Genomic DNA, 10,186 nt, shown 5'->3' with positions numbered 1-10,186 from the left:
CTTATTTTTAAAGATGGGTCAATCAATATGTATTGTTAATTACGTGTTAAACCCTAGGCTAAATACTTTAAGAAAAACATAGGCTTATGTGTTATCACATCCCAATTTTTATTGCAAGTTTACATTTATAAATTTAAAACTTCATGTACGTGCTTAATAGTATTATACATGAGAAACATTTGTACTGTCATTAAAATTTGAGATATTCCAAGGTTTTCTGGGTTTTTTTTTTGCATTTTTCATGAAATCACGCAGCCTCCTTTGAGTTCCTTAAAGGGATTTTTGTCCTCTGGGATACCCTTTACGAGTGGATCCTCCCCAGATCTTTCTTCAACGTAATCCCTTACTGCTTCACAACATTTGGATACCTTAAAAGGAAGAAAGATATGACTCATATGGTTAAAAACAGAATACTGCAGATTCCAAGAATTTATTTGTTACAATAAGTTTTCATGTTGTCTCTTTTTAACATGAATCGCTCTGCTTTCTACCAATGCAATATACTTTCTAGGAAAGAAGAATGAGCTTGCAGTGGATGGAATTGTGTCCCCCCAAAGTCTAATGTGTTGGAGGCTTGGACCCCACTGTGACAGTTAGGAAGGTGGGAAATCCTATTATAGCAGTTAAAAGGTAGGTCCTTGAAAAGGTAATTAGATTCTGAGGACTGTGCCCTAGTGAATTGATTAATAATGGTGGTCATGGGTATGGTTCCAAGGGCATTAAAAGGAGAGCACATGAGAGTCTCTCTCTGTGTGCTCCACTATTTCTGACATATCAGGTCCCTGTGTTTCTGTAATGCCACCACCAAAGAAGACTCTCATCAGATGTGCTCCCTGGGCTTTGGACTTCCCAGCCTCCAAAACTATAAGCAATAAATTTCCTTTTCTTACAAATCACTTCTGTTCTAAGTAACAGAAACTGACTAATATAGAAAGTTGGTACCAGAAGAATGGGGTGTGCTTATAACAGATTCTTGAAAATATGGAAGTGGCTTTGGAACTGGGTAATGGGTAGAGACTGGAAGAATTTAAAGGGCAGGCTTGAAAAAATTTAGCTGTTGGTGGGAGTCTGGAAGACAAAGCCAGGGAAAGTTTGGAACTTCTTAGAGATTGGTTAAATGGTGGTGACCAGAATGTTGATAGAAATATGAACAGTAAAGGCCAATCTGAGAAGATCTAAGATAGCAATAAGAAGGAGCTTTTTGCAAACTGGGGCAAAGGTCACCCTTGCTATGAACTGGCAAAGAATTTGGCTGCATTCTGTTCATGTCCAAAAGTTTTATGGAATGTGGAACTTAAAGGTGCTGAACCAGGGTATTTGGCAGAAAAAATTTCTAAGCAGCAAAACATTCCAGAAGCTGCATGGCTACTTGCAATGGCTTATGCAGAGTTATGACAGGAAAGACATGATATAAAGGAAAAATGTATAATTAAAAGGGAAGCAGATTACAAAGATTTAGAAAATTTGCAGCCTGGCCATGTGGTAGAGAAGCAAAGAACATTTTCAGGAGAAAAATTTGATGGTACAGCCCAGTGACCATTTGCTTAGTGTATTAGTACAAAAGAAAGGGATTACCAACAGAAGTGAAAAAAGACCTTGAAGGCATTTTGGAAGCTGCCTCTTCCATTACAGGCCCAGAAGCCTAGGGAGACAGAGTGGTAGTGGGCAATAGACCCAAGGTATCCTCCATGGGCTCGCTGCCCAGGACCACATCAGGATGCTGCTCTCCAAACCAGCCCCATAACTGCTTTGGCTGCTCCAGCTGTGGCTAAAATGGCCCTATGTGTGGCTGGATCTGCAGCTTTGGAAAATACAAATTGGAAGTCTTGGCAGTATCCACATGGTTTTAAGGTTGCAGGCTTAGAGAATGCTGGAGCTGTGAAGGCTTGGAAGCTTCCACCCTGATTTCAAAGAATGTATGGAAAAGCCTGGAGTCCCATGGAGAGATCTGTTACAGGGGCAGAGTCACTGCAGACAACCTTCCCCAGAGCAATGCCAAGTGGAAATGTGAGACTGGAGTTACAGCAGAAAAACCCCACCAGTGCCATATTTAGTGGAGCCATGAGAGTGGGACCACCATGGAGCCCCCAGGTCTGTAGAGCTACCAGTGCACAATGCCAGCCTGGTAGAGCTAAAGCATTACCTGAGACCAGGAAGACCATAGAAGCAGAGCTGCCCAAGGACTTGGGGACCCAACCCCCACACCAGCATGCAGAGAACATTGAACATGAAGTCAAGGTACATGATTTGTCAGCTTTGAGATTTAATGCCTGCTCTACTAGGATTTGAACTTGCTTAGGACTTGTTACCCCTTTCTTTTGGTCTATTTCACCCTTTTAAAATGGGAATATGTGCCCTATATTTGTCCCACCATTGTATCTTGGAAGTAGATAACTTGTTTTGATTTCACATATGGGAGTTTGGACTTTTAGAGCCGAAACAAGTCAAGACTTTGGGGATGAAATGAATGTATTTGTATGTGAAAAATACATTAGTTTTGGGGGTTGGGAATGGAGTGCAGTGAAATGAATTGTGTCTCCCCAAAGTTTAATGTGTTGGAGCCTTGGTCCCCACTGTGACAGTGTTAAGAGGGTGGGGAATTCTATTACGGTAATTGAAAGGTGGGGCCTTGTTAGATTCTGAGGACTATACCCTAATGAATGGATTAATAATGGTGGTCACGGGCATGGTTCTGAAGGCTTTCAAACCACCAGCAGAAAAACCCCACCAATGCCATCCTTAGTGGAGCCATGCCTTGAGAATCTCTTTCTCTTTGCTCCATTTTCTGCCATGTGAGATCCCTGTGTTGGTGTAAAGACATCACCAAAGAACAGCGCCAGATGTGTTTCCTGGATTTGGGACTTTCCCAGTCTCTAAAACTGTAAGCAATAAATTTCATTTTCTTATAAATTACCCAGTTCAGTTATTTCAGTTAAAAGCCACAGAAATGGAATAATATAGAGCTGCTTCTTCCCCTGCCCTCCTGGATATCTCCAGACAAAGGATAAGCAGCTGGCCACACTCCAACTAAGGGTTCCCAGCAGTCACTGCCTCCAGCCTCTTCAAAGGAGACAAGATCCAGGGATCAGAACACAGCTGGCAACACAAGTCAAGAATGTCACCAGGGTGAATACTGATGAAATCTTTTCTTCATTCCAAAAATGTGACTTGTGAAAGTGGAAGGGAATGAATAATTATTAAATTCCAGACTTATCACCACTCCTGGATTCTCAAAAGCATAAACATGTTATTTTTCTTTAAACTCATCTACAATGATTGATCATGACAGTGTATGAAGTGAGCTCCAAGGGGTCAGAGACCTTTGGCTGATTTGTTCTGTGTATCCCAGGCATCTAGAACAGAGCCTGCATTCAGCTGGTGCTCAGTAAATAAATATTTGCTGAACTCAGTCATACATTTTGTTTATGATCTTGTTTCTCACTCATCTGCACCATTATAGTAATGACATAGGAAAATATCAGGCTTTAGTATATTAATGGACTCAGTCAGAGCTTGTTACTGTATCATTTAACAGTTCTTCTAGAGAAAGGCATATATTTACATATATTCTCTATATATGTAAATACAAATGTGTGTATGTACACATACATATACACATCTAGGATCAAATTATTCACACTTTGCTAGCTTGAGGTTGTTTTGTTTTCAGTTAATATGTCTTTCATGACCGTAACACAGAACTATTTCCTTTTTTGGCAGTCCCATTAAGTAGCTGTTCCATAAGCTATTTAACCAATTTACTGGGTTTTCTCAAATAAAATCTTTATGCAATTTTACATGCAAGTTCCAAGCAACGTTAGACATAAAATTTAAGATTATTTTACAACTGTGCAAATTAATTATCTACATTTTAGAACAAATCACTTCCAGGGGCAAGGAAGCACTGGTCAGGTTCCTTCTTCACAAGACGGTACTTGCAGATTTACATACATTTGTGAAATATGCAGCAATTTAGATTCACTTTTTTCCCTTTCCTCAACGGTCCCACACTCTCTCCCAAATGCCAGCTCTTTTGGTCCCACCCAGATGCCAAGAACAGATGCATAAATCACTGTTCTTTATCCAGGAATCAGTTATGTTAGGGGTTGGTTTTGACAGTGTCTGGCTGGGATCTGAGAAGCAATAAATTACTTAAAATCATATATGTGTATGTGCTTGAAAATTATTTCAGTGAGGCTTATTATAAGTATGTGTAGTTCAATACAGGATTACATGGCATAGTGGAAAGAGCATGGACATCAGATTCAGGCCCCCTTAGTTAAGGTTGTTCATCTCAGGTTCAGTTACTTCGTCTATCTAATAGGAATAGCAAAATTGGTTGTATTAAGTGCCTACCAAGTGCCTGATAAAAGAAGATGCACAATCAAATGGTAGTTACTCATATTTTTAACTATAACTATAAAGATTGTCTTTGGTCACTGCCTATTTACATTGACTTGTAGTGATTGTGAATCTGTCACCTCTGAAAACTGGATGCAAAAAGTTGTCTTTGACAATGCTAGTGCCTTGATGTCAAAATGGATTGAGGGATACCATGAATTAGTGTGGCTCATATATATCAATAATAATAATAATAATGATAATAATGATGATAATAATAATAATAATAATAATAATATAATAATAATAATAATAATAATAGAAAGCATTTACTTTATACCGGTCATTGTTCCCAGAGATTTGCATGTATTATCTCACTTATTCTTCCCGATTGCCCTCTGAATTAGATGCTATTATTATACCCATTTTGAAGAAACAGAGGCATTGGTTAATTAAATAACTTAGGTGAGGGTTACACAGGCAGAAATTTGTTGTGGATCCAGAAGCTTAACTGGGAATATGGTTCCAGAGTCTACCCACACAACTATTTGTACTGACACTATGTTATTCTGTATCAGAGCTAGGGGGTTAGAACCTGGAACACTCTCTCTATATATAACAGAATAAATTTTGTGTTTCACAAAAATTCATATGTTGAAATCCTAACCCACAATGTAATGGTATTAGGAAGTGAGGTCTGTGGGAGGTGATTAGGTCATGAGGGCAGAGCTTTCACAAATGGGATTAGCGTTCTTATAAAAGAGATCCCAGAAAGCTGTTTTGCCCCTTCCACCATGTGAGGACACAGGGAAAAGACAGCAATCTACAAAAGAGGGAGTGGGTACCCACCAGACACCAAATCTCCTGGTGCCTGATCTTGACTTCTGAACTATGAAAAAAAAATTTCTCCTGACTTCCAGAACTATGAAAAATAAATTTCTGTAGTTCATAAGCCACTCAGTCTATGGTATTCTGTTATAGCAGCCTGGACAGACTAAGACTGTGTGTGTGTGTGTGTGTGTGTGTGTGTGTCTCTGTGTGTGTAGTTTTTGTGGTCTGATATTAAATTAGTTTGACTTCCAAGAGCAAGAAGACATTGAGTAATGGGGAAAAGAAATTCCAAAGCCTGAGGAAAAATGATGTATGTGATGTTTACCCAAAATAAAAATTCCAAAGTGAACTCACCACAATTGAATAATAAACATGAAAACAACCAAGTTGCCTATAAACCAACAATCCTGAATATATAAATAATAAAACAGCTTTTGGATATGTCAAATAAGGAAGAAAAATAACTCTCCTTTAACCCAAAAGTTTATTTTCCCTGAATTATAAAGATTAAGACGCTAACTTATTGGTGTGTGTTCCAGGCTTTTGTGCTGGTTATCCATTTAATTTTATCTCTATAGCAAAACATGTTTTGCCTGTATTGAAAGGGCAATAGGGAAGTTTGAGACCATTATAAACACAAAAGAAGCTAAAATCTCAATTTTGAGCAAAGTATGAAGATAATACAAACTCCTTTTATCACTTTGTCCTGATAAAATGAGATTCTTAAAAACTATAATATTTGCTGTTATCACTTGCGGAGGAGTTTTTGTTCTACTAACTTTCCTAAAATGAAGAGATCTAAAATACATATCTATGTTTTCCAAACCTCAGTCATTGTTTGTTTGGTGGAAACTGATTTCTTTGACATTTCTGTTCCTTCTAACGGCATAGAGCTCCTGGTAACCGTTTCCAAGATCTGTCAGATGTTTGTAGGAGGAACCAGTGAGTTCTTGTGCTTGAACTTATCTTTATTTGCAAACGAATAGAATGTACTCATTTATTACTGACCATGACAGTGCTGGAGAGGATGAGATCGTAGCTTAAAGTATTTCAACAATATCAAAATATTGCATCACATAAAAAGAACATCAATTTGGCTAAGTAAAAACAAAATGCCTATGTGTGTTGCTGCATTTCATTGTTTAGCTAAAGTATGGTCTGTGTCTCATATTCTTCCCCTACTTCCTCCCTCCCTCCCTCTCTCTTCCATCCCTTCTTTCCTTCCTTCCTTCCTTTCTTTGTCTTTCTTTTCTTTTTTTAAACAACTCTTTAAAAACCTGAAAACATTCTTAGCTTAGTCATTATACAAAAACAGGCTAAAGACTGGGTTTGGCCTATGGAAAATAGTTTGTCAACCTCTTGATTTAGAGTCTAAATTAGGAGATAATTGTGATTATTAATTTTCTTAATCTCTGATGAATTTTTACATGAACAATTTATTTTTAACTACGTTGAGCCTCTCCAGTCCATGTCTTCTAACCTGATATTCCCACCGTATCTCTATCTTAAAATAAACTTCAAAAGAGAGCAGCCACTTACCAGCATTCTTTCCAGTGTCACTTCTTTCTTGAGCTGGTCAACTTCCATCTTCAATTTGTCCTTTTCTGTCAGGTCCTCAATATTGATCACTGGCATCTTTTGCCTGCTGAAAAGGTAGAAGGTTTGTACATATACCTGAATTGATGGACTTACTTCGAGTCAATCTTAGCCAACCTTTCCTGCAGCTCATAACTTACCAAGTAAACTGTTCTTTGCTTTATTTTAAATTTTCTATGATAACCAATTTCTCATGAGCTCTCTCTGAACAATTCCAGCACTGCATACTAGACTTGGGACTTTAAAGCTTCTTCATAATCTTCACTAATATGATTAAATCAAGATCTGACTCTAAACACCTGCCAGTAGGTTTGTGGGGAGGGGTCAGTTTGGTCAGTACATGATCTAAATTACTTAAAGCTCCTCTTTTCCTCTGGTCTTTTGCACAGCGTAAAATTTGGGGTTTCCAAACCTCTTGTCTAATTCCAAAGCCTGCCACCATATTATTTATGCCATTTAGCTTACTTTGAGGTCATTTTGAGGACTGCATATTAATCCCCTAGATTGCTAGAGTATTTAATCTGGTATTAGAAGAGAACTATATAAAAAGTGTCATTATAAATTCACTATAAATAATAGATTGAAATGTGAACCAATAGAATAGAAACATAGTAAACAAACTTTTAAATGAGAAACTAGTATTTAGAGGTTTTTCTCCCAACAATACCTGGAATTATTATTTTCCAACCGATTATGTGTATTCATGGGGTACAAAGCTGACTATTACCACCTGTGTAATGCGATGATCAGATCAATGCTATTGGTATGCCCATTACCACAAATTGCCATTATTCTCTGTGTGCCCCACTCAGCCTCTCCACAACCTCCCTCCCCCTCCTATGAAACTGTCATAATGAATTGGATAACAATGATCAGCAAATAAGGAGGTTAAAGGGGACATAGCAAGTCTGATCTAGCAAAGTACATTATGCAGGATGAATAGACACTTGCTTCTGCCTTCTTGGCAATCTCTCCTCTCTTCAATTACATCAATGGATAATGGGGAAGATGGCTCAGTAGCTGGTGGTACTCCTATGAAATTCCCTGGGAAAATATTACATTGTAGCCAAGTGTCATCATGCCTACGATCTCTCCGTTTTTGGTCCTCACTTTTTCTCTTTAGTCTCTCTAGTCCAATTTTTATAATGTGTTATTTTTATAAAAGTAGACATACTCAGATCACATGCTGTTCTTGAGAACAACATAACATTGCACATCTACACGGAAATACTCTACTAATAATATATCAGCAACTAACTTGTTTCCTTGTATTTATATGATGCTTTCATTTCCAAAACCTTTGAGAAAATATTATTTTACTTCTTAATCTTATAATAACCTGTTTTTCTCTGAGAAGAGGATATTTTTAGAAACAAATGCCTGTGTAAGCCAGCACAGAGGTAGAAAAGAACACCCCGTGGGTACCTGAGCCCAGTGTTCCCTATGCTTTTTATGTTTGCTATCCTGTTCTTTATTCTAAGAAACAATATGAGAATGAAAAGGTTATTTCTTCCTGTGTAATAATTGTTTGGTAGCCGAGAGCCTAGTCTCAACTTTATTCTCACCTTCCTTCCCACTCCTTTCGGACAATATATGAAACTTCACAAGTATTTCTGCTGACCATTTTTACGTGTCGAAACTGACCTTTGTATAATTTTTCTCCATTTTGGAAAACTTTTCCGTTCCACTAGTTAATGACTCTGATTTCAGCATGTGTAAGAATCACTTTAGGGAACTTGTTAAAATATGTGCCCAGCCTAAGAGATTTTGATTTAAAATTCCGAGACAGGGCTTAGGATTTCATTTTCTCTGTTCTAGGAAGCACTACCATCTTACTGCCAACAAAATGATCATTCACTGGTACTTGGTAGCTGTGTGGTCTTGACCAACTTCCTTAACTTGTCTGTGCCTCAGTTTACTGGGAAATAGGAGCAATAATATTGCACACCTCATAGATCGGTTGAGAGGATTAGATGGAGGTAATGCAGGTAAGGACTGTGTAACAGTGTGTATGTAGCACAAAGACAGCACTCAGAACAGTTAGCTGTTGTTATTCACTCTGTACCTTTATGCTTTCCGACTACACTTTCTTAGATGGCACCCACTGACAGGTAACTTTACAGGTGCTCTTAAAGGATGTCATGTGCACATGGTTTGGCTCCTTTAATACCATGCATAACAGATGCTGTCATTTCTCTGCCCACATCTCCTTTTCCAGGGTGAGGTATTCATTGTTCAGCAGCTACAGGTGTTGACTGTCAAGGGCAAACTTTCTGCACAGGTGGGTCCTTGGAGGATAGAAACCATTTCACCTGGTGATTCCTGGGAGATTATGCCCCTATCTGGAAGGTGAGAGTGACCTGTAACAAATGGCTGGCTGATATGGCGTCCTAACATTTCAGCCCTTGTATCTGGGCTGAAAATCTTTGTCATAACTGAGAACCTTCCAGAGCACTCATGGGCTCAGGATGATGCTAGACTTCCGAAACCACACTTTTGGCTAACTTCTCCTCCCCTCGTGCCTCATCCTGCTTTCCTCTCTCTCCGTCTGAGGTTTCTCCTGAGTGCTCACACTCCATAAATGGCTTGGACAAGAATCTCTGTGGTAACCCAACCTAAGACTCAGTGGATTATTAGAGTCTTTACCAGAGAGGCAAAACTGTTATTACTTTTATTCCCTCATTACAGCCTATTTTTTCTGTATATTGAAGAGAATCAGTAAGTGTTGGTAAAGTCACTTAACCTATGTCATAAATATTCACCAAGACATAGAAAAACATTCAAATTCTTTACCTCCATTTTATTAACAAATGATGTCTCAACTGTAAAATCCTGTGATTCACCATGTTTAATAATATTTAACATTGAAAACACTTCATTTAGAGGAAGTATATTGTTAGAAGATTCGAGAATGCTTGCCAAATTCGATGGCACAGGTCCTGGATGAAAACAATCAGAGTGGAAATTAAAATTTTTACCTCCCTCAAAGACATCCAGATGCACAAAGAAGGACAGCATATATTGTCTTCATGGAGAGTCCCAATGTTCAGAGTTATGTTGAAGCCAAGGACTGAAAGAATTCAGTTGTAACGCCATATACTTTTCTCACTCTCCTGTTTCACAGGTGAGACAAAGGCAGTCCAGAGAGTTCGAATGCCCCAAATCACACAATGACAGACAGTAGAGCTGAGATAAACAACACAGGTGTTTGTTTTCTGGTCTGGAGTGGTTTTCACTCCAGCATACTTCTCTCAGCTACTCTTCTTCTAGCTAGTGTAGGGGAGTGGGTTTGTTTTTTCATAACCCAGAATTACATAGAAAGAAAAGTCCTGATGGCACTATATTCTCCACCTGTCCTTCATATTCTAAGCTTTCAGGTTGGGCCACCTTTCCACGGAGTCTTAAGAGGGGCTTGATC

The 10,186-nt window shown here is 38.5% G+C and overlaps 1 protein-coding gene across 1 annotated transcript; it reads right to left on the bottom strand.

Moving 5' to 3' along the window:
- Window positions 1-239: 239 nt before the first annotated feature.
- GNGT1 (G protein subunit gamma transducin 1) lies at window positions 240-6,807 on the bottom strand. The gene is made up of 2 exons (XM_063101268.1): window positions 6,712-6,807; window positions 240-368 (listed from the first exon to the last, which is right to left on the bottom strand). The coding sequence occupies exons 1-2, from the start codon at window positions 6,805-6,807 to the stop codon at window positions 240-242; spliced, it is 225 nt and encodes a 74-aa protein (XP_062957338.1).
- Between the last annotated feature and the right edge of the window lie 3,379 nt (window positions 6,808-10,186).

The sequence above is a fragment of the Cynocephalus volans genome, chromosome 6, assembly GCF_027409185.1.
Source record: "Cynocephalus volans isolate mCynVol1 chromosome 6, mCynVol1.pri, whole genome shotgun sequence".
Lineage (NCBI taxonomy): Eukaryota > Metazoa > Chordata > Mammalia > Dermoptera > Cynocephalidae > Cynocephalus > Cynocephalus volans.
Note: the sequence above shows the minus strand (reverse complement) of the source record. Positions and strands in the feature narration are given on the sequence as shown.

What these genes read in the sequence shown, in the direction of transcription:
- GNGT1 (XM_063101268.1), bottom strand. Translation starts at nt 6,807, where the DNA reads ATGCCAGTGATCAATATTGAGGACCTGACAGAAAAGGACAAATTGAAG. An exon ending in TGACACTGGAAAGAATGCTG is followed by an intron (nt 369 to 6,711) that starts GTAAGTGGCTGC and finishes CTTCCTTTTAAG; the next exon opens with GTATCCAAATGTTGTGAAGC.